The sequence below is a fragment of the Phallusia mammillata genome, chromosome 8 (assembly GCF_965637545.1).
Source record: "Phallusia mammillata chromosome 8, kaPhaMamm4.hap1.1, whole genome shotgun sequence".
NCBI lineage: Eukaryota > Metazoa > Chordata > Ascidiacea > Phlebobranchia > Ascidiidae > Phallusia > Phallusia mammillata.
In genome coordinates this window covers 15,120,093-15,145,896 of record NC_137259.1, presented here as the reverse complement: position 1 = coordinate 15,145,896, position 25,804 = coordinate 15,120,093, and the positions used below count along the sequence as shown (strand labels likewise).

Sequence of the window (25,804 nt, the reverse complement as noted above, 5' to 3'; positions counted from 1 at the left end):
ACAGCTTGTCATACACACTTTCAATGTTGACAATTTTTACTTTCATTTTAAAGAATATTTGGTGCCGCAAAAGTATACATACGAATCATTAATTGACAAAAAAGTTATTTAATAGTCAAATTACCCTTTGACTAGATATCTATGCACACCAAAAGGACATCCAGTATTCGCTAACAAATATTCAGGAGTCAAAATCTGGAAACAAGGTGCTCTAGCGCCAAACAGCGGCCGAAGTTTGTGTCCTAAACCAGCCGAGTTTCAAATTTGGTGGTAATCACCTGTTAGTGCCCGCGAATAAAGAAACAATAACAGCAACACGTTTTAGGTTTAGAGCTTTCATTTTAGCACACAAACTGTTCAATCACTACAATAACTACACGTAAATAAAGTGGTAAATGTATGATTAAATCACTGACAAACGACGTAAACTGTTCTAAACTCATCCAGAAGCAAATGAAAACTATTTTTAACCTATAACGTCAATTCATCAACGTCTAAGAGGTCATCCCTTGTTTACATCAGATTCCCTGGTTTGGGTGACGTCAGTATAAGAAAAACAATCGTTCCATTGTGTTGTGAAAATGTTGGCGGAAAGGTAAATAGGTTGCGGGGGCAATTTCGAGGTTCAGTTTACACCCAGCGGTGCGAGGGGATTACGACAAATGAATCTATCTTATGGACCCAATTGAGCATAAACATCAAACCACTTGTGACGTCATCGTGATGCATCATCAACAGACGACAAAAGTTCAGCAGAGATAAAGTATTGATACTAATCAGAGAACTTTTTCTCGTACTGATACACAAATAATAAATAGTACTTTAGACAAAAACGGTAGTATACCGTAGTATACCACTAATGGTGTTTCTTTCGCCGTTTTCACAGCCTGGGGTGTACTTCATAATAACAACTACTTATAACAATCACTAATAAACCGAAAAACGACGGGTTAAATCAGTCAAATATTTTTTAAATATATGTGTATTTTTGTTTTACCAAGTGATAATATGTTTTATGACAAAACTATTTGCATATTCAACAAAACAAATAAAACAAATGACATTTTGTCGTTAAATAAATGGATAATAAGAAAACAGTGTTTTTCGGTCTGCAAAGATAAAAGGTTCCTCTTTCATATTTTACATCACAAACCAAGACATTTGCCCAGTTAAGAAGAAACTTATTCATAAAAAGGCCATCAACAATTTTGTCTTAACAAAAACAAGAAGTGAAAGCAAAATTTCAGGTCGTTGTTACACGGTTATGGGTAAGTGCATTGAAAAGGTCGAGGCATCTAATTCTAATCTGTGGGATCAGCATCACGAAAACGGACACCGCAGCACAAAAGCATTGTCGGGAAACCCCCACACCTTACGTAAACAAGGGCTTTGAAACTGAAGTCGCTTGGCAATCGACTGGCTGAGTGCAGGTCTGTGGGCAGGTTTCGTTTTACAAATGATTAGATAATTGACGACAGGGGCTTTATGCGCACATAGCACGTAAAGGTTTGAAATTAGGTCCATATAGTTTGTCTTATGTAATTCTTCAATTCTAATTGAAGAGACATTGCAGCTAACATGTTCTTTTCAGTAAAACATCACAATGGTAAAGATAGTATGTGTCAAATACTTGTAACAAATCCAATTTGAAATCTCTCTGGACTCTTAAAAGCTATTGGAGCGTGCATTAGCGGTGTTGAATGACCGAATTATAGCATGGTTTTCATCTAAAGTGGACCACCCATGTCGCGATGGATAATAGCAGAAAAAACTACGCGGGTATCAAAGCGCGGTAAAAATTCTTTGATGCAAAATGTAACACTTATTTGGTTAACATTACTTAAAATTGCCAACCCAACACTGTACTTACGTTAAATGGTAGACAATTCAAATAGGTTTATGTGTGACGACTGACGATCTTTACCTACATCGCCCTTTCCTAGATGCTGTACAAAACGTTAGCTCAAAACCGTCACCCTTTGCTATAATTCAAAACCCAGTGTATGAAACTCTAGGCCAAACAGAATCAACCGTTGAACACCATAGTTTCACGAGATATATATTTCACCAAAAAGTTTTGGCATCTTCAGTTCCTTATTCAAATAGATTCTATTTTTTGAATTATATTGATGTAGAAAACAGTAATCACCGGGAAAACTTCTACTGTGGGTGGATTTCAGTTCAATCTAGACTTTATTTTTCCTTTGCTATACTTAACTTTTTACACTCACTTTGAGAAATGTAAGTTTAGTAAAGCTGGAAATGTAGTTTTAAAGTAAAAGCAAATAACCGATTTGTAAATAACTGAAAATTGAGACACAAAAAAAAACTAATCGTACTCCTTTCATTTATATGTTTCGACATGCATACCATTAAGGTAATCTTAACATACTTGCAATGTTACAGTCGATTTTTTTAACATACCTTGTACCAATCAACTGTGGGCATGGGTTGAGCGGAAACTTTGCATTTGAAGCTGATGCCTTTTCCTTCCTCTGCTACTTTTGATTGAGGTTTTAGTGTGAATTGGGGCGATTTCAACGAACGTATGTTCATGTCAGTGTCACTGGAAACGGCTGGGCACGAAAATAACAAAGGTTAAACCTAAGAAAACAGAGATTCGCCAAGACATATTCCTTTTTTGTTATGGGGTGTCTTCATCAGGGTAATGTTAAGAACGACTGTGTTTGGTAGCTGACATTACCCTGATGAAGACGTTTCTGATAGGACGTAGAAACGTCGGATGACTTGTTTATATTTGCCGGATGAAAAAAAGGAGGAAAGGTTGTGAAATATGGCTGGTAATAATACTATATTCATTCAGCACCAGGTTCTAACAAATGATCTGATTTAAGTTAATTTCATGTTAAATCAACTTCTCAAAACTTATGTTGGCTTTAGAAAAATTTGACAAGACGTAGGTATATGAAGTATTAATCAACGATAATGTAGCAATTGAAATTTGATCATTTATTTCTTACCAGGTCCGGGAAGGAATACGTCACTCTCTGACGTGGTACGTGACGTATGTGATGACGTTATAGATGCCAAGCTGTTCCGCTTGACTGACGCCGACTCGTCAACAAGGAAATCAGGGGTTTTCCCTACCTCGAGTTTATTACCGCTGCAAAAACACAAACGTTATGTTTAGGAAAAGTTTGAAACGGTAAAAGTTTTAAAATAAACTGCATTATTGTGCTTGACGGCAATCCTTAAATGGAAATATTCAATTTAAAATTTTTGTATCACATCTATACCCAATCGCATCTACAAACATTTTGCCCAAGAAATATGACAAGGAACTATCTAACACTTGTGATAACATTTTTTAATATCAAATGCCTTCAGTTCATGAAACTGAATTTAGTTCAATATAAATCTCACATGTGACATTTCTACCAGTCGTTTTCCTGATCCGCTTTTTTACAAATTGTCTTCGCCAGTCATTGGTTGGCAAGGAAGCGTACCACGTCAAAAGTTCGTTTAGCGTAGGGATATGGGTTTAATTGGGCGTATGACAGCTTGCTCGTGCTTTTCAACCTTATCACACCTTCACACACAAATTCCAACTGCTGGCCAGCGTAGGACCGAGAATTATGCGACAAATTTTCGGAGCACTCGTTACCGAAGAAAAGGTTGTGGCATCATTATATACTTTATTACCGATATAGCAAGTTTGCGTTCATTTGGTTGCGTTTATTTACCGATTTTAAAGAACATGGCTGATTTCACCTGGCTCTGAATCTAAAGGTCAAGACGTTAGTAAACAGAATATGCAACTCCCTAAGGCCGCCGTTTTGTCCTAGGCCAGTGGTTCCCAAACTGTGGGCCATGGCCTAGTACTCGGCCACCAAGACATTTTTAATGGGCTACAGAGCCATTTGAACAGATTCTACTGTTTTGTTATACTGCAGAAAATAAATTGCTAGAAACCATTTCGCCTGTTTTTGAGTTAATTTTTATTTGTTTGTGCCCAAATTTACAGCACGTGGTGAGCCTAGACATTTGGGCCACAGACCAAAACAGTTTGGCAAAACCATCTATTTGTAATATCGCTTAGCATACAAAGGAATTCATACGCATTAAAACACATTAACGAGGCATCAGATATAACTTACAAATGCCACCCCTAATTGAAAACGTCAAAAGATTAAGACAGTCTGTCTTCCAGGTAAAGGGGTCGCAAATACAAATCAGATGTGAATAAAAATTACCACCCCTCGTACGTGCTTAAATATCTCGCCTCAATATCATACACAACTGCACTAAACTACATGCTTTGTACACTGCAAATGTTTTGACTGGGACCAAAAGCAAGCATGTTCGACTTGAACCCTAACAACTTACTGCACGGAGCAACTGAGGAAATGAACAAGTATAGGTTGCAAGGAATGTGTTTCCTGACATTTCACTTCGGTCTTTAAATGCAACGTACCTTATCGCTGTACTTCTGTTAAATGCGCAACTACTGTTTTCGAAAGGGCCTGAATGTTAATAAGTGACTGTTTTTTTATAAACACACTGTTTTGATAATGCTGTCGAAAAAAAAGAATTGAACCAGTATTAGATGCATTGACTTTAAACGTGGTTAATGAGACAAGCTAGCTTTGGAAACCAACCAAAAATCAAAATTTTGAGTTAGCAATAGCCTGTAAACCAGGGGTCGGCAAACCCTGGCTTGAGGTGGTTTTTCATGGCACGCCAACCGATTTGCGTGTTCATATGAAGTAACAATTTACCCTGTTACACTGCTTGTTTATGCTTTTTATCATGCCATTGTCTTAAAATTCAGCCCTACATGCACAAAACACTCTGCTTTCTCTTTATTATTGATATCTGCTGGCACGAACCACAATTATTTAGAAAAACGTTAGCACGCGAGGTCATTAACACATGGAAATAACAAGTAAATTTGCACGCGTCGCCAAAAAGGTTGCCGGCCCCTGCTGTAAACACATACTTAAATGTACGTCATAACAGGGTAACTAGCTGAAACAAAATGCACTTTCTTAGCTGTATTTTGACTTAATTGTCTTTCTAACAACAACCTATTGACATTTAAACTGGCAACACAGCATTCCTGCAATACGCGACAGTACAATTACGTTCTACATCATTCAAAATGCAGCGCCGTTTGAAACAACGTGAACAGACACTTGAAAACTGTGGATATTGGCTTTCACGTTGATCACAGCACTCCAGTGCTCTTGACACCGCACTTGGCAAGTAAATTTGTGATTCAGAATGCTATATCACTCTCTCATCTATTCAAGCCGTTCACATCGACCCTACGTTCGCCAAACAAGGTTTTTCGAAATTATTTGGGAACGAGACAGTCTTTCTGGTATATTTGACCGCATGCGTCAGAGTTTGGCTTTATGCTATTCCCAAAACGGTAGCGATGAGGTCATAACGGTAATATGTCGATTGAAAAGTTTATAATAAGTCTTTATGTTGTGTTTAACCAACTATGTAGCAAAGTTACAGTAACTGTAACAGTTTAATGTAGTCTTCATCAATTAAAACAGACGTCAAAAGTGTAAATGTCAAAACAAACAACTCACAACAAAAACAATGACTAAAGATAACGTTTCAAAACAATTGTTTAAAACCGGAATAAGTCGTATTAGGTACATACGATTTACATTACTTAACAGTTTAAAATATTTGACAAGTCTGAAGTCGTCCACCGTTTAGAGTCTCTGGTGACTCGTGATTTACGATGTACTACACACAGTTTAGTACATTACTTAAGGTTTTTATTTTTTACGGCATGAGCATGCAATGTGCTAAATCAATCTAAACGGCATTACAAACGTTGCAGAAGTGCTAGGGATACATATCCCTACACCCTGATCATGTAAACGATACAAACAATACCGACGGTTAAAGTCAAGTTGTCCTAAACTATGCAAAATACAAAACAATGCGAACAGGCCTACTGACGACAAACAAACATTCGCAATTTCATTTAAGTATTGCTGCGAGGCATTGCTATGCTATCTGCATCAACATGTTATGCCATGCTTGCCCAGGCCACGCGGCAGTCTTGAACCATACACCACACAAACTGGCTATAACTACAGGAAATAGTACAAGTGCTCTACAATGGCCCTATGAGCACGAACAACAGAACAAGGCCGATTACAGAGCTTTGGCTGTAAATAACGCGTCAATATCTCGTCACACCTCGGTGCACCTGGTACCTGAAACGTCATTTGTGTTTCGCTTGAACGCGCATGTGAATGATCGCGTTTGTTGTTCGAAAGCCTTTTTGCTGCTTTTGCCAGATGACGTCGTGGATGAAATTAACCAATCCGGTGCTCCTGAGGCTAATGAGGTAAGAGTGCTTTAATAGGAATGGTCACGTAAGTTAAGAATAGAAATGGTCACATAGGAATGGTCACGTAAGTTAAGAATAGAAATGGTCACATAGGAATGGTCACGTAAGTTAAGAATAGAAATGGTCACGTCAAGAATCGTCCGCTAAAAGCAATGGTAAAATACGAAACATTACTACATGTTTTTTTATTAGGAAAAATCTTAAAATATCATTTTCATACTACAAGTATAATGGAATAAGCAACAGTGCTTCCTAATCAGAATCAGTCGACAAATAGTGTTAAACGATGTATATTTCGCCCATGTGGGCATCTTTGCACACTACCGTCTTTTCTGCCTTAAAAAGTTTCACGCATTGGACATAAAATATAAAAACGTGTCTAAAAAATTGTCTAAAAGCAAACGACTTTTAATGTATTTAAAAACGTATTTGGCAAAAAGGTCCATTTACATTAGGCAGCATTGGGGCAATGACCTCATATGGCTGCAAATGCAGATCATGAGGCGGTGTGAAAATATGCAAAAACTTGAGAGTTCCGGAAAAAGGCTCTCGAAGTCTTAACGTCAAAGAACGCGCGCCTTGCAATAACAGGTTCACCACTAATGGCAAGGGCAGCGATTTTCCTAGCAGACTAAAAGGAAAATTTGAACCTGTCCTTCAGAGTGACGCCATTGCTATTATTAGCTCGAGTTTTTGTGGTCGCCCTTTGCGCTCTACTGGGAACTGAAGTTGTGGCCAGTTGGAAGTTTTTTCACCGGCCCATAACACAGTTAGGAGTTATGCCAAGTTCTAGTGTTAATCCTAAATACACTTTCAACTTAGAAACAATGAATTACAGATTACAGACTGGGATCACAGTGCTTAAAATAGTTGCTGCAAATCATTAAAAAACTAAATTGCATGTCACATTTTGACTAAATAATACGAAATCATACACCGCTACGAACAATACAAGTCGATTGATTGAAAGGTTAAGACACGTAAAGTTATGTTAAAATGTTAATGGAACAAAATTAAAACACTTCAAAATCTTCGATTTACAAAACTGCAATATATTCAACTTTACAAATAAACTGAACCTGTACAAAAATGTTTTAACGCTACAGTTAACCATGGCGTTCCGCACATCGAAGCACGAACGCACTTTACAGCCAGCAAGTGGGTGTTTGGTCTACACAACACAAAACTAGACTGAACGTCTGACGCAAAAACACGGTGTCCTATGAAAATCCAAACAGCCCGTAACGCATGGCTGCCAAACACCCAAACGACAAATCGTCCCCATTCTATGGAATTATTATAGTCAACAAAGACCACATGCACTTTGTACATTGTGCAGTTTCTAAATATCTTGCCATTATACATAAATTTATGTGTGTGTAATTTTGCACAATATTGTGTGACATTTAAAAGAGGTCTGACATAGAATGTGGAATGCTTTTTTGTCATTAAAGATTCAAACAATCGATAATTGCTTAGATGGCTGTTAAAGTGGAATAAATAATTTGCTAGAATCATTGGTGAGATTCTTTTCCACATTCATAGAATCATTTTTTTTCATTCATTACACGCCGCTGCAGCACCATTTACAGACCAAGTAATGCTACAGTTTTCGACCCTGTCGCTAGACAACATACACGCCACAAATACACTGTTGTTGCCCTGAATACATCAAACCTGAAGATCTTCTAGCAATTTAACTAAACGGTACTTGTGTTTTAGTGTCCCATTCGCGCCTTTTTCATATTTATAACTCACTGCTAAACACAACCGTCCATAACGTTCCTATCACGTCTGACACGAATGCAAAACAGAAACATGTATTTTATTTGTATTGTGCATGGAATTTTGGCACCTTTCGATATATGTCCGTTAATTTGTCGTTTTCAAACTTTGAGCCAATCACGAACACAGGCTAATGCGAAGTTGATTAAGCGGGTGAGTGCGTAAGAGGTCGTTTGCAATGCACAGGAAGACTAAATACCTTTTTCGTGCAAATATGTAGCTATCAGTTACGTCATTTGTTGCCTTGTGACATCGTAGCAAATTATGCCACTGGCAAAACATCAATAAACTTTAACAAGGAATCGAAGCACAATCAATTTTGTGTGTCACAACGACCACGTTTTCTATAGCATACAAGCGCCATAAGCAAGAATATTTCGTGTCATGATGTGGCCTTTACGACGATACAAACCCATGGTTGATGTGTAATTTTAGCATTTAAAATCTATTAAATTGTCTCATGTCGTAATTTTGACCGGTGCTAAAGATATTTGCTTTACAACAAATACAATATGTTGCATAATGCTTTTTAGGTAACCTTACCATGTTTGGTTGTAATATATACAATTTTTTATTGGAATTAAAGGTAAGTAAACCTCTCGCAATTTAGATATTCGTCTTTCAATCAGTACCTGAAAATCACAGTACGCCAGGCCCATTGAAGGCGACATTACGAATCAGTCGATCCCAAGTATTAACCACCATATGGCATCAAGGCGTAACTAGAAAAACCTAGATTTTGGCGCCTTCAATGGGCCTGGCGTACTGTGATTTACATATGAGTGTACCGTGATTGCTGGTTTGCATAAACGCTTCACAGCTGATCCCAGTTATGAATTTATGTTGTTGATTGAGTACCTGTACTTACATAACAGTTACTTTAAGGAATTAACTACACGCGACCCGTCAAAGGAAAAACATTGACTGTATGTAAGGTTTGAACACCTGAATCTAAGCCACGAGAGAGGAACCAATTAACGGGCGCCATTCGATATCGGATTCGAACAGAGTCGAGCTGCAAAGTGTTCCGGTTTCAACTTATTTTGACAGCTGAATTTTCCCACAGACCTCTGCCGTGCATTTCTTTGAGGTCGATCTGACACCGAGTAAAGGATCACGGGGATTAAGGCAAGCGAAGGTGGGTTGAGTTACAAGTGATTGCTCAGAAGCGGATTTGCTCTGTTTAAGGCTCCAGCGTCACTTAGCAGCAAAGTTGTTAAGTGCGAAATAAGTGACAAAAATCGCGTTTTTGCTAACGGGAATTTATTGAACAAATTTAGATTTTAATAACATGTATAGAAAACGCGTTATTAAAGATTGCCAAAAGCACCACCGTATTGCATATACAAAGTTAGTGAAGCTTATTTTTAAACCAGATGCACAAATTGTTAAAAAAGCGCATTTTACACACCATTTCTTTGTGTTTAAAAATAAGAAACTAAAATAAAAGCATTTTTTGACTTAAAGCACGTCAGAATCTTACATATATGCTTCAAATGCAAGCGTACGTTGATGTGCTAATAAGTCTAAACAGGCGGGCTACCCTTCAAAAAACAAATATTTAGAAAATAATTTGCACTCAGGTGTAAAGGAGGTCATGATATTTTGAAAAAGTATTTAGGTTGTTAAGTGGAAACAAGTGCAACAGACCAAGCTAATTTCACAAGGAATTTATCAACATCTGGCGCTAATACGCAAGGCAACATGCCAAGACAGAAATGAACGTAATTTAGGGAGTTTGAAAAAGTATCCTCTACTGGCTCAAATTAGCAGTTAAGTAAAACAACATCGAAACAAAACAGATTAATTCACTAATTTCAAATAACATTTGCCAAATGCATTAGGGTATTTTAGATCACTGTGTACGGATTTGTTCATAAGTTTAATGATGAAAATAACGGCCCAAATAGACGTAAAAAGTGACATGCTTTATTGTTCAACGTTTCGGCAAATGCTCATGCCATCATCAGTGATATGAAGGGGCACAACAGTAACACCTGTTTATATCCATGCACTTCAGTCACGTCAACGATAGATAAAAAAACAGTGACTTACATGAGGGTACTGTTTTTTTTTCCAAGAAAAATTGTCTTCGAATAAAAATGTGTAACCAACAGCATACTGCATAAATCAACTTTTGGACCACAGCAGTACTTATATGATATTTATTGCTGCTGTAGTACAGCAAAGAAAAAACCACATAAAAAGGTATAAGTTGTTAATTTGCCGGAACGGGGGACTGTTCAAGCACACATTTTTCCTGAGATTCGATATCGAAGAATTGTTAACAGATTGACGAGCAAAGCACAGGCGGGAGATATAAATCATTGGACGGCCAACAAATGACCTCTATACCTTAACTAGTTCTAAGCACGCAATTTTTATTTGTTCACCGGCATTTGTCCTCCTCATAGCGACGTTGGTGGCAAGTTTTATATCAGTTATATGAGACCTCATTGTAAAAAGACAAGCTACAAGGCTTATTAGATCGAAAAGCGCGCTTGGCCGTTCCAATCATAACACCATACATACCTTTGGGTGAAGTCAAAGTATAAAATGTTAAATAAACTAAAACATATTAATCTGTCAATATGTTTTACAGCTTAGCAACTTAGCCACGTAGCTCTTCTTTTTACCACAATTCAGCTTTTACGCGTTTAATCGTGTTTACACGCAAGAGATTCTGTGGCAACGTTCACATCGATACGATTGTGGAATCTATACGGACAAGAGTTCCTAACTACGGTCGTCGAACATTTAGGACGTTACAACATTATATATTAATGTGTGTTATGCCTAGCTTGAAGTGTTGAAATAAAAGTTTGAGCTTATCATAAAAAATCGTCTAGAAAGTCAAGTATCTCCTTGTTCCGCTTAAGAGCTACTTTACAATCACTAGAAATGCGCGAAAACCCGTTGAACCACAGTTACCACCAAAGTGCAGTGTTTTCTACTAAGGCTTGTAAACAACGGGTTTCATAAGAGAGAAAACAAATCAACACTGCACTTTTTCAACACCACGTTGCATGACAACATACGAGTTTATAGAGATTTTAAATTACAGAACTAGATCTGGATTTCAAAGCATTAGCGTTCTTTCATGTCACATGTCCATATTATCTACTATACTGCAATTTCTAATGTTGATACATCACCACCAGTAAAATAAAATCTACTACCTATAGAAAAGTTAGTTATGATTGTCATCAAGATATCCGCTCCTTTATTTATTACAGACTTGTTTAAAATATTTACTAGACGTTTTGTGTAAGTTTGTGTGACCCATCCGGTAAAACAACATGATATTTGGAGCTTAAATAACCAAACTTTCTCCCTAAAGACGACCTTGACTGTATTGGTTTTGCTATCAGCTAAAACAACACCAGTGTATTGTTGGAACATTTGTGCAACCGGTTGTGGGAAGCTTCGGTACAACAACATATTACAAGATAGTCTTAGACTTATATCAACAAGTTTAAACCCTAGTGCGACCACCAACGAATCTCACGAAATTTCTCACAAACCTCAAGACAAAACACTTTTACTTTGAACGTAGTGCATAATACATTCATTTCGATTTTGAACTGCCATTTTTTTAACAATCGCAGTTAGTTTAAGATACTTTGTGCAACAGCATTGCCAATACAGTATTTCAATTTCAAGGAAAACACCATAAACAACTTTTATCAATTATTGGTCAATATAATGTTATCGGCAGTATATTCGATTACAAAGACATAACTTACATTGGAGTGCTTGTCTTCTGGTGGGTAATGGGTGTTCCTGGTGCAGAGTTGCGGATCGATTTGCTGGTTGTAAGAACACGTGATTTTACGCCGTTGATGATTGGTGGATCTGTTTAGACGAAAATTTGAAGTCATAATGCATATTCGACAAGCCTACTGCAGCTGTACGTTTACCAATTGCCTTAAATCTCTTCAAAACTCAATTTTTTAAATTTAACAACTTAGTTTAGACACTGAACTGATGACGTTTTGTTTCATGACGTCATAATAACGTTTCCGTAAAATCAGGCAGACTTTGAGATAATAAAGTATGGCAAAATATCGTCCGCGTAAAAGACTGCTTCGATGACGTAATATTGAAGATGACGTCATTTGAACAAGCTCGATGGCGTAATGTGCTTACACCAAAGTGAAACGTGTTGAAAAAACAGTGTAGGTGATCAAACATGAGCAAACACAACGTATGTATGACAAACGATCTTAAACAGTGATTTGGTTTTGTAAAAAAAACTCTAAAAATGAGTAAGTTGTTTGGGTAGGTGCAACAGCTACTGTGAGTAGGGCCGTGAAATCAGACCCTTGTAAGACATCATATCGTCAAGTAGGGTTTGTCACACAGTTTGTCAACACAAGGCGTCGCAACGTTACGCGTCATTAGAAGGGAAAGTGGTGGCTGGTTTAGAGGGACCGCTGCTGGGTTGGAACCGTGTTTGACTGTTGCATTTGTTGATGTTTTGTGCGTACAACAAATGTGACAGTCATATGTGACTGATTGCTTTTAGATGTATTTGATGAAAAATTCACTCATGAATGCACAACTTGGGTATTTCACAAAAAAACATTCCTGCTTGCTAACTAGCACACCCAAACAAAAAAAGTCAAAATACAACATTCTAAAAGAGGCTTTGAGTTACGTTTTAAATCTTCTAACGTGCATTCTCACCCTCAGCGATATCAGGTATAATCAACAATTCCTCGTTAGGCAATTTCTTCTCTTCGACGAACTTTGGGACAATCAAAGGGGTTTGCTTTTCCTGATTGTTGTTTATGTTGATGACGTTATTCACATTACGTTCGTCACGATTCAGTGCGTTTGAGTGCACACAACCAGCGCAAGAGAGCAGCCACCGTTTGCCGGTACAAGACCAACCCGACATTTTAAGTTATTTTCTTACACAACAAGACTAGTAATTTGTAAACAAATAAGTAAATTGAGATGTTATAGCGCTTAAACTGTTTGATCAGATAAGTGCTTGACCTGCTTTCAGAGTGCTAATATATTCTGCTTAGGAAAATTCCCTTTTGTTTGCATCAAACAAATTTTCTAACCAAAGCTTCTGTGTATTTCATTCCCACGGCTTACTCTTTGTTTGTAAATGCGCCAACATACACCACCAATTCGTCCACAAAAATAGCCGGTCAAGTTAAAAATAGTTTCGACGTGTATTGTTGACAATCAGGTTAACTGAGTAAGCATTTGACAGGACATGGAAAAGTCCAAACGCCGGACTAAACTCGAAATTTTTGTTGAAATAAAGCCCGAATTATGTCCGAAACTTAGATTAATCAAGTTGAGATTACGACACATAAGGCTGGAGCATAGTCAGGCCCGATTGCTCCCCATTACTTAAGCCTGGACCTGTACGTGAAAAGCCCAATACGAATTACAATTCAAGTTCACTGTCAAGCTGTACTCTTTGGCTTTCTTTAAAAACACTAAGAATATGTTTTAATCCGTTTCAACTTGGTCAAAGCCTTACGGGACGATTAAGTACATAAACAAAATCAAATTAATGTTTTGTACTCAAAATTCTTAATGTTAACACGAAGTCCCTCAACTCACATGCATTTCGGCTACAGCAAATGTACCTACTATCTAAGTGTACAAAAAATCTACCTACAATGTGACAAGAACGTCGCTTTCCTGCAGCTTTTAGCAATCATGTCTCAGATTGGCTGATCTCTCTGCAAACTTGCTTGTTACAGGTCAAATCACTGTAGCATGACCATTCATAATCACGTGACCGCAGTTAAATAATTAACGTGCCAACAGCGCAAACGCAAAGCTCTGGCTTCCTCAAGCACTTGCAACGTCACAGTGCTTCCTACTCTGCGCCAATAATGCCTTGAGTGATGTCACAATTGTCTGCCGGAAAAAGGTCATCGGAGGGTGGATGTGAACTGATGTAGGAATTGGAAATGCTGCAAATACCCCAACTGAACGGAAACTGCTTCGACTATCCAAACTTAATTTGTACGCAATGCGAATGACAGACCAAATACGGAAAAACAATGATCCTTTTGTGTTGGTTCATTGGCACAGACACAATGTTTAACTGTCGTTAGTGAAATGATTACATACTTCTGCTAAGTTGTTTTGTTATTGGTTATCACTGCGTTATGGCGTCGTTATAGCGTGATACAGTATTTGGTACTGTATGAATACTGCAGTATGTTTTGTTTATTTACTTTTGTAGCTTCAATACACCAAAAGCGACTGCATAATGCTGTGACTTAGAAAATCTCTAGAAAAGTTAGTTTCACACTAGAAACATACACTATACATTAGACGTACAATAATGTTACTTGATGCAACAAAGGCATTAAAGACCCAAAACTTTAAATGTCTGACATGCCTGGCGTATGGGGCACATTAAAAACCTATTGATCGTATACCAGGCCGCTGCAACAAGCACATAGACCACACAGTTTTACAACCTTTCAAGCCATAAAGACCCTTTTTTTGAATACATTATCCGATTTGTTATAAGTATGAGGGAAAAGTCCGACCATGGAACCTGCTCTATAACTGTAAACTGCACATTGACTTACTAAATATATTTAAACCCGGGACTTTCTGTGTTCGAAGTAAATCTCCTTGACAGCAACTAAACTAAATCGTTCGAACTAAATCTACATGTACACAACAACCAAAATGTTACGTCTTTATGCTTAAAAATTGTTCCTGTCTTTCCCGAAACTTTTCTCTAACATACTGACTACATCGGGTCACCTGAACACGCTTGGCCAGTTTTCGAAGTGGTTTGTGCGGCAAAATGTTGGCCCACAGACTTTCTCTTATCGCAGACACAATTCTGACTTGCACCTTTCTCGTTCAAATGTTGAAAGGCGCAGAGATTTGGTTGCAAGAGTTTCAGGAAGGTTATCTACTTACGATGAGAACTAATGCTTTCAAGCAGTTGGTTTACTGATTGATCATAAAGTAAGAAGGGTATTTTATCATAAAGTAAGAAGGATACAATTCTGGAAAAAAACACAATTGTTTTCCTACTACGTTCGCAAATCCAGTTTTGCAGCAAACAGATTTGCGGTAAAAACCTCAAGCTAAAACACACGAAAAACGCAAGTCTCCCAGATTAAAACAACACAGTTCAATGAAGCACAACTAACCGTAGGAAAGCAGTGTTACAAGTAATTCAGAAAAAATCACTAACGAAACGACGATACTTTGTTTTGATTTGCTAAGTTTCCTGTTAGCTGGCGGGATCAAACGTTAGAAACAAACTCCGTTTTAAATATCTTTGTAAGACCAGCAAAAAATGTACTCAAAAATTCAACTAAATGCTAAAATTCAAACTGGTCATAGTTGTTCTCTGTAGTTTGTTTTTCAAAGTAAACAGACAAAACGGTTCGTTTCAAATCGGTATAATCCTTCGCATCTCAACTTAAGCGGCTAAATGTGAATTGAAACGCCAAGTAGCTTTAGGAATTTAATTTTATCTCGCAATAGATCACCATAGCGCGCGTGCTGTCAGACACTTAATCAAATTTAGATAGCAATCGTTTGTGGATGCGCGAACTGCGTCAAGTAGTGGATTTGATTTAGTGATAGCAAAGGTGTTAATACCCGTGTACGGAAAGAATGCCTTTCTAAAGCCAACTCACATCAATTAAGTAATTTTGATATTTGTACAGACGAGTATTGGCACGACCGTCACAGAGTTATACCCGAATAGAAACGAGTTATACCCCGGACGAGTAGTATTTCCTATTTTTCCTACTAATAAAACTTCAATATTTGCAAAGAATTTTTCAGTTTGCTTTTTATATGTAAATGAATCGTGTCACGAATATTGCTCTCAGTTGTAAATCGTTAAATTTATTACTTTGTAAAAAAATAGGCAAAAACCTTTCTAATTTGAATACACGATCCAATAATTGCTAAGAAACTTTAAATGCAGAGCTAATATAATGGGCAGTGACCAAAATTCGTACTGATTGTTTGATCCGCCTTATTTGAACCTTAACCTGTATTTTGCTGAATGTATAGGAATTTAGCAAGACAAAACTGTATGAAGGGATTAGATAATTTAGCAAAACAAAACTGTATGAAAGGTTAGGCGAAATATTAAATTATTAATTTCGAAAATAAGAGAAACTGAACGGTTTGGGCAATCGCTAAACGAATAGCAAAGCTCCTAAATATGAAGGCGATTGTAGTTGCAGCTATCCTTCTAGTTTTAGTACACATAAATCAGTCTTGAATGTTAAAAATATCATCAACTAAGGACTTCAAAACGTTAAAATTGAAACAAAAATTGAGATGCAGAACAAAAAGAACTGTAAAAACGTTACTTTTCAAACGAATTGCCTTAAACCAGTGGTTCCCAAACTTTTTTTCAAAACAGTCCCTTTGCCATTATTTCGAGGGCTCGTGGTCCTTAAGCCTCAATGTGTATTTCATAAAAACGAAAGTTGATTGCAGGATTTTAGCCAGTTATGCAAAATTGCGCATAACAATCATCCAACCAAAGACATCACAAACAGGACAAAAAACATTACGATTGTGCGCGAACAATTGCATTTTTGATAGTTGTCATTCAATAAAGGCCATTGTTTAGCAATGGAGACATTCGATTTTCAATTCTACTTTGATTTAATCTTATTTAGTGGCACAAACTGACGCCAAATAAGATTATAGAATTACTTCAACCGCTTCGCGGTCCCCCCAAAATTGCCTCACGGACCCCTAAAGGACCGCGGACCCCAGTTTGGGAACCGCTGCCTTAAACTATATCGAGAAAAATATGTAAGGGTTGCGTATTTTCGAATGCAATTTGCCAAAGGGTGTAACCTCTTGAAGAAAATTTCGTAGGCGCCATAAAGGCAGCAGCTTAAGGGAAGTGGGATAATAACCCTTACGACATTTCTAATTAAGGAGTGTTGCCAAGTTTCAAAAAGGTAATTGGACCCGTTGCCGGGGTTGGAGAATAAGTAATATGAAAGTCAAATATTTGAACATGCAATAAACATGTCAGGTTATTTGTATGATTTACATTTACGATCAAACTAATGCAAGGGGAAAGGTTTCTTAATGTATCACATTACCGAACTTAAACGAACTTAACCAATATGTTTAACTGAAGACTAAAAATCACTAATTTCAAATTTTGGTGCAACAACTTACCAAGAGTTTTACGTCGTTTAAATAAATATTTTTCGAGAAAATCGTTTTTTTGTAAAGTTTGATCCAGACAGGTGAATTTTTTTTTTGCGCAAGTCATAAAAGCGTACGTAATAACGACGTCTAATTTTGCTTAGATTTAATACTCAAAAACCCACCAAACACGTTTTGATAAAATGCCGTTTAAACTAAACCATTCAAAAGCTGCTAAAATACTGCTGTCTGTAAAGAAGATACAAACGCCTACGATAAAAACAACAACATCAAATCTCCTCACTGGACCACATGTTTTATCAACAAGAAATATACAAATAAACAATTCACATTAGAAATGTAAACTCCACTGTGCTTGAGAATCATAACCTTAAGTGTACATACAAACACCAGACGGGCAAGTTGGCTCATGTTTTTCACGATCAAAGCATGAAACACTGGTTAAATCACCCGTAAAAGCGTGTAGAAAACAGTTTATTCTAGTGGACTTTGATGTGAGAGCAAGGCGCAGGTTTTACCACGGAGCTTTTACGCTCATTTTTTGTCACCTGTTCAAAATGTTTAACTAACTACACAAAACATTACACTTTTCGTCTCAGCTTTTATGCTAAATAATGCTCGATTTATTCCTTAGAAAATCAAACTGACACGTGTAGAAGCTAATTAAACAAGATTGTACAATGGTACGTTATACTGGTATTTTATGGAACGACAAGCATACTGTTAACATGTCAAAATAAGTATCGAAGAAAAAAAAACAATTCTGAACACCCTTTACTCAGTTCCGTACCCGGCCTAAATTGAAGAATTATGTGAGCTAACTTTAAAACTGGCATATAACTAGGTAACTTTCATTGCAACTTTAAAAATATGCTAAATACGTTTACCAACTGACTATATCAGATTCCACAGCACACAAAACACCAACATGCAAACCAAAAAACATAGTTCGAAATCACGTGTTTTGTCACACAACAATGCGCACACACGCTCTAGTGACCTTAACCTCAATGATGTCATTAAACCTTGCAGATTTCCCCGTAATTTGCTTGCCTGAAAAGCAACTAGTCGAGCGCTAAACTTAATCCCATTTACAAACAAGCAAACCTATCTACGCATTTAGCTGTCTCAACTGTCGAGATAGTGGAACATGGTGCTTAGGAAACGAAAACTAAGTCAATCAAAATTATTGTCAATTTGGCGCTATGTTGTAAAGTTCACATGCATTTACGGATCGAAATTCATATTCTTATGTATAGACCTGCTAGCACGGTCAGCATATCAAAGATATAACATTCAAACAGTTTTCTTTGTCAAATAAGACCTCAAATCATTTTAGGCTACCGGGCGTTTTTCACTTATATTCTTGCAAAGCATCAAATATCATACCTACATCCATAACATAAACTATCAACACTTTTCTTCTTGACTCAACTATAAATAACATTTTGCTATTTCCCTCACTATATGGTGAATACTTAAATATGCTACATGTTAACCTGGATATTTTCTGAAAAACAGACATCCTTTTTTACTCAAACTTTATTTCCACCACTACTTTAGTATGTTTTTGAATCACATCAATATTTCAACAGGCATCGGTACTGTAAGTGTTAATGTGATAATGAAATTTGAATTACACCAGTACTCCTGCAAGCGAATGATGCTGAACTAAGCTGTAACTCGCACACATAACCCACTTCAAGAACTACTTATCCTTTTCACTTTGAGCAAAATGTCAAACTCGTAAACACACAATACCCAGGTTGGCTATAAAAATATTTTCTTACGTCACCGATGAAACGAGAGGTCAACGAGGTCAAACCTTTCTAAATGCAAACGAAGAATGCTGAGAAATTAGATTAAAAGGTGCAGTTTACACAACTTGTGAAGTGACATGCCTTGATGGTAGGCTTATTATTTACAAACATCAGCCGCCAGTGCATGCACCCTGAACAACAGGTTTAAAAGATTTCACCTTATGTTTTGACAGTTTAAGTAAACTCAAGTCAGGCGCTCTGCGTAAAACAAGGTAAACATGAAAAGCTCAGGTAATAAATCATTCAGCTCAGCCTTTATAATGGCACCTAATTTTATTACCGGACTTTCTGCTATAACAAGGCTGCTGGCGTGTTTGTAAATCTTATGTCATCTCGATGTAATGATATTTTTCAGTGAAACTTGGCTATAGGTATGTTCCTTATGTATCCTAAAAACTTTTAATTTGTACATTCGTCTCTTTGACCTCTCTTTGAACGTACATTACCCTGTACGCATCGGCCTTATATATTCTGAACAAAAGTTCTGAAACTGTCATAAAAGAACAAAAACTAGACCATAAACCTGCACTCATTACATAGGATCAAAAGTTTGCATAATTACACAAGTTGTAACATATTTACTTAAATCCAAGGTGTTTAAATTTTATGTGTATACTTTTGTTACGATTTACTCCCAGTAGTGTTTAAACAAAGTTATTCACTAACTAAATACAGCTGAATCGAACATAAAACTATTTCGACTAAACCGTACAAATAGCAACACTACATGCACAAATTCATTGAGCACAAAATGTAGACCACATCGCAAACCAAGTTTACCGAATTGTGTGTTTTGAAAACGCCTGAAGAACAATCGAAAAAGGGACTGAGAGAGAGACCCGTGATCGGTTCGCAGCAGGTAGCGTTTACTTTTGTTTTCGTTTTGCTCTTATCGACCTCGCTTCTATTTCACTGGTAAAGATAATATTATGGTCGCCTACAAATTGTTGTGTTTATAATGACTTGTCTTGTTCGTTAGGAGGTTTGATTCCCATTTTAAACTTTTGCTTGAAAATATATGGCTTGTGTCACGTATGATAGGCAAATAGTTTGGAAATTTTTGTACCTATCCAATACTATTTTTACTATTTGCCAATCATTTTAAGTTCCTTGCTATGTGGTAGGGCCAAGCAGTTTAAAATTGTACAGAATTGGTGCAAAAATTCAAAAAGAGCAAACTAGCAATTTAAATCAAACAATTTCATCGAATACGTTTAACATTTCAAATGCGGAAAATGGTCATTTTTTAACTGTTTAAATGCATTATAACAATATATTAGCATACAAAAATAAAGCAAATTATTCCTACTGTTAAAACGTTTCGACCAAAAAATAAGTAATGTACCTAGGGATTCGTTACAGTTATGCAGGTGCATGTAAATGTGTGGTTTATGCAGGTGGTTAAATGTGATAACTAGTCAATAGGGTTCAAAGATTTTGTGGCCGTAATCTGTATAGTCATAGGCACAGTGTGCAAGTTGTGAAAGGTCGGGGTCAAAACGAAACGCATAACTCTCCCAAAAGGCAGCGCGCACTTAAAACACGATTCTTCCATCACTAAACATACGAACTTGACACCGTAGCATAATCCACACATTCCTAATCACAGATACTGTAATTCCATACACCTGTTTACTATTTACTGTACTCGAAAGTAAGGAAACACATGTGATGACTTTGTACACCACTGTACAGAGCATGTGCTATAGGAAAGCCTTACTCTTACCGACCGTAACTTTATCTTTGGGGTCAGCGCATTATGTGGCCCATGTCGAAGAAATGACAACCCTTGCAAACGTATATGAGGGGCTGAAATAGGGTGAAAGGGGTGGGTTTGAAACTTCTATTTGTTGATAAGTAACGGTAACTAGAAACGAAACTAAAAAATACCTATAAAAACAAATTCAAAAGGTGTATCGACAGAGTGCAGTCAAAAGTTTGCACAAACAGTTTAAATATATGCAGGTCAAAGTCAACTCCTTACGCCCCCTTAAAAATGTGTACCCGACCTGTTAGGTAAAACTAGTGTACCCGACCTGTTAGAAGTATAATACGTGTTATTGCTAAATGCGAACGTCCGCGGTTTGAAATCGGAATCGCAAGAGTAAATACTGCGCTAACAAACGAATTGTTGTTACGCGTTTGGGGTGTGGAACGGAACGATCTTCTGGGAACTCTCTGTGGGTTATTTCACTATTGGGCACCTGCATGAGCTTTTTAATTCCAACGAAAACAAAATGACCTCACTGTTGCATAAACACTGTTTTAACCCTAGGTACACTACGCACGGTTTTGAAATCAGGGCCAAATTTGTGTATAAAACTTGACTACGTTTCGACAATTACTTTTGTCACCTTCAGGTCGTCGACATTTACGACTTCTGTTGCCATTATATCTGACGACCTGATGATGAAAAAAGTGATTTTAGAAACCCAGTCATATTTAAAACACAAATAATGGCTCTAATTTTTTGCTCACTGTTTTAACCGCTTTTGGACTGCGCATTTAACAACGTTAGATTAACTTAGAAAACAACCATACACCCGCAAGAAAGATTTTTTAAACCAAAACAGAATGAATGACAACAACGTGCTTCAAACTTAACAATGTGGCTTCGCTTGGTAAGTACTGAAAGCTTTCATAAAAATGAACGGGACAATTTGTCTACTACACCATTGCATGTGTCACTCAAATCAATTGGAGTTGGGTATCGGACCACCCAATAAGTTTATTGGGTGCATAAGCGGGTGGCATGAAGCGTCATGGGATTCAGGGAAGATAACAAGAGCAGCAACACACACGGAAAAAACACATCCGCCGCAAATGAGTAAGTTTGTCGGTGTTACGCGAAACTAGATAGGGGAAGTTGATGCATTTTTGCCGATGGCACATGTGCATGATGACCTACAGGACGTGGTTCAATGGCACGTAAGGGGGGGGGGTAAAGAATTTGTGTTTGGGTAAGCAAAATGCTGATGAAGAGACGTTTGGAATTTTTGACATTTTGTCCCGAGATTTCAAGTGGCATATTTGCATGTGGTTTCATACATTGCGTGCATACACAAATAGTTTTTTTTTATAACGCATTACTACCGTATGCATCCAACATACACTAAATGGTGATGTGAATTTGAAAGAAAAGTGATTACCACCGAATAGGCCTACATACAAATTTTGTCGTTTGGTCCATAAATTCTCGTATAGATTTGTCCGTAGACATAGATTACACAACATTTTTTTATTTGATGACACATTATACCTGGCAGCAACAGTTTATTTATAGATTACTCAAGAATGCATAAACCACTATAAGTTTCCCATGTATCTTTGAGATAAAGGGGTACGCGCATCTAAAAACCCAAAATCAGTTTGACGCAAGCAGGGGAGGGTCTCACTTGGCACATAGCTCAACAGCATTGCCGTTATAATAGACCACAAGATCAAAACATCACAAATATTTCAACAAACTCACAATTAATCAAACACCAAAAATTCTCGCATCATCAAAAAACGTGAATGTAAATAAACATTCCGAAAACGTGAAAACTTGCAAAACAGAACCGATGGAAAGTAATCACTTTCCGATTTAACACAATGCACGTTGTGGTTCCCAGAGGGACCTTATCTCCAGTGTCGACATATTTTGTACAGCAATAGAGGTTGATCTTATAATGCGGAAGTCCAACAGTGTTGAACGAGATAACGCAGCCCGATAAGGTTGGAACCTTAATAGGGCTTAACCGTATCTAGGTGGATAAGAATTGGTATTTGGCAAGCTGTTTCAGACAGTTTTTTCTGACGTGTATAAATGATGTAGTAGGCTGGTATGCTACATTCTTCGATTATTGTTATGGTAATACATGTGGCTCTTTATCATAGAAACTGAAGGAGTTTCTTCACTTAAAGACGTTTTTGATCTTGCCCTCTTAATATGGCTACATTTGGTCAGGATTTTCGAAGAGTGTAAAAATTACAATTTGGTTTTGGAACTTTGCAACATTCAATCCATTGTGTGTGTTTTTCGACAATCAGGCGGCAGTCCGAGAACTGAAAATTGCCCTTTGACGTTCACGGGATTCGAACCCAGGATACTCGACATCAGTTACGAGTTGGCAATCTCAATTGAATGTTAGTGTTAAAACAAATCAAGATCTAAGAGTTTAAATTATAACTTCCTTGCAACATCATTATGTGTAACGTTGCATCATTTAGTATTAGTACATTGAGTATCTAATAACAGCAAAAGATGATCGTACAACAAAATACAAACCTATGTTGTCTTGGTCGGCATATGTAACAACATACAGCAATTTTATGTTCTTTCAATCATGTTTTAAAGTGTGAGCCACATAACCTTTAATTGTTTAAACTAATTTCAAGTTAGCTGGCTTGCAGTCGTCATAAAGGTAGTTAAATCCAAAATTAAAGAAATATTTGCTAATTTTTTGTATCAGAACACAAGCTTGGAAACAGTCGAAGCGTCACAAAATCAACAAAAGTCGTCCCGCTCTTGACGAAGCTAATTTTTCACAGCGACGCCGGAGATCCGATCAAACGAGGGCTTGTTCCGGACACTCTGCCTCCGCTCATCCGAAACGAAACAGTTTCAAACGAATGACGTCGCACAGGGATTACAGCCACCGTTAAAAGGTAAATGACATCATTTCGACTAAGTGTTTGGTTTCTACGGTTGGGTTCTTGTCGCTTGTTTACGTTTTCCACGCCAAGGCAATTTACGTGTAAGTTTAAAAATAAAACCTTTACGTTATCATGCAAACCAAAAATTTCAGGAACACAAAGATTACGGTTGAAAACGAATTTAATCGAGTGTTTTTAGCAATACTGTACGTTTGTATTAACACAAAAATAATACGGCGTTAAAAGGCGCCAATACAAAAAACGAAAAATTTAGAAATTACTTTACATATCATCAATGCCAATTTTAATCAGCAAAAAAATGTTTTTGGGCCCTAAAAACTCAATGCAGATACATATTCTTAGCGTATATACACAGATGGCCATAAAGTTGTCAACAAAACTATGTTAACAAAGTTATTAAAAATATTTATCAAGATTTACGAAACTGCCTGTTCTGTCAAAGTAAAGTATCAAACACAGCTGAGCGAAACAAACTGTTTTTAATGTGACTGGAACTTGCGCTTCCTTAATTGCTTAACGTTAGCATTGCTAGCGTTAAAAAACACAATTGCTGTTAATTTTCTCTGTGCAAGCAACACCACAGAACCAAGCCCTAAAACCTATAACAGTCAAAAAACAAAGCAAAAAAGAAAAGGGATTATTAGGACAGAATCGATTTCAATGGTGCTTGTGGTATCAGATAAGGACTCGTTAGCGAACTAACTGAGTGCAAATCTTTTACCACTTCCTATGGTAAAACGTAAGTGTTGTGTCCTTGCGGTAGCAAGGGTGGCTAATTTGATATACCACAACTCTTTTTAAGTGTTACAGTTCAAATGAAAGGAATCATATCGATAACACGGACTGCCAGTTTTTGCAGATTTGAGCAATTGCGATACTGAAGTTGTTTGGTGCATTTGAAAGAATCAAATTCAATCCCATACGTTGTTTTTACAACACTTTCGTTTTCAGATATACGGACAATACTTTCAAAAGCAAAATGCATTACTTTGTTTAACAATTAAATACAGCGGCTATTCTAAGATTTATTTCTGATATTTCGTGAAGCCATCAAAAAATGTGTTTAGTTGGTTGTTTTTTTCGTACGGCGTTTAAACAAAGCATATGATTTCAATGCAACAAATCTTCTCACTTGCGCAACTACTTACAATACTACTGACACGTATGTTTCCAATTATAACAATAACTATTTCTGCTTAATGCTAAAAAACAACATTTCTCAAGTTAACAGGTCTACACGATTTAATGTAAAACCGGATCAAGACTTTTTACAACATAGCTTCACCCTATTTCTTACTGTAACAACACTGTCTTTTCAGACTCATACGGAAAAAAATTACCAACGTCCTGTTTACATAGAAAAAAAACGACAAGAAAAAATATTGCTTAATCAGGTTAAGTTGCTTGAAAACAGCATAGCGAACGGAAAATTACAGTTTTACACTTGGTTCGCTGGTCAGGAGTTTGCGCCGTATTTACACATTCTCAGGTCAAAAGTTGACCAGCAGTAAACGTGGACAACAATAATCTTCAAAGATTTATAACCCTAAGATGTCCAGACGTGCCCAACGTTTTTCACAAACAAATGAATCGAAAAAGCTTTTCATCCAGTTAATAAAAAAATGAGGAAATATATGCAATTTTTTTACAAATTGCGTGTATTTTTATCATAAAGAACATATATATGGCGTGGATTTTAGTTGTAAAGCAAAAGGAGTGCGTTAGGGAAAGCGTTGTAGACGCAAAACCGTAACGAATGAAAAAAATCCGTAATATCAATACTTTCCAAAAATCTCAAAGTTATAAAAGCGGACAACGCCAATGATATAGGCAGTATAATGTTTGCATCAAACACATTCCGTACAATCTAGGTTTGCGAAGCAGGTAACCAACGAAATCGCTTAGTGATCTATCAGCAACGTCCATTAATCAACAAAACCTGAAAATCGTTGTCCTGCGAACTCGAAAAACATGTCAACCACGCGGTCTGTGGTCCGTCAGCGTTCAGTAAACGAACGTAGCTCGAATGACG

The 25,804-nt window shown here is 37.0% G+C and overlaps 1 protein-coding gene across 2 annotated transcripts in view; it reads right to left on the bottom strand.

Annotated features, from left to right (window-relative positions):
* Nucleotides 1–25,804, bottom strand: part of LOC145205018 (titin-like) — a 128,906-nt gene that overhangs the window by 96,892 nt on the left and 6,210 nt on the right. For both annotated transcript variants that reach the window (XM_080077642.1, XM_080077643.1), the window contains exons 4-6: nucleotides 11,875–11,983; nucleotides 2,982–3,124; nucleotides 2,425–2,576 (exon numbers count right to left, since the gene is read on the bottom strand). In XM_080077642.1, coding sequence (XP_079933768.1) covers nucleotides 2,425–2,576; nucleotides 2,982–3,124; nucleotides 11,875–11,983 — 404 coding nt within the window. The remainder of the gene's footprint in view (nucleotides 1–2,424; nucleotides 2,577–2,981; nucleotides 3,125–11,874; nucleotides 11,984–25,804) is intronic.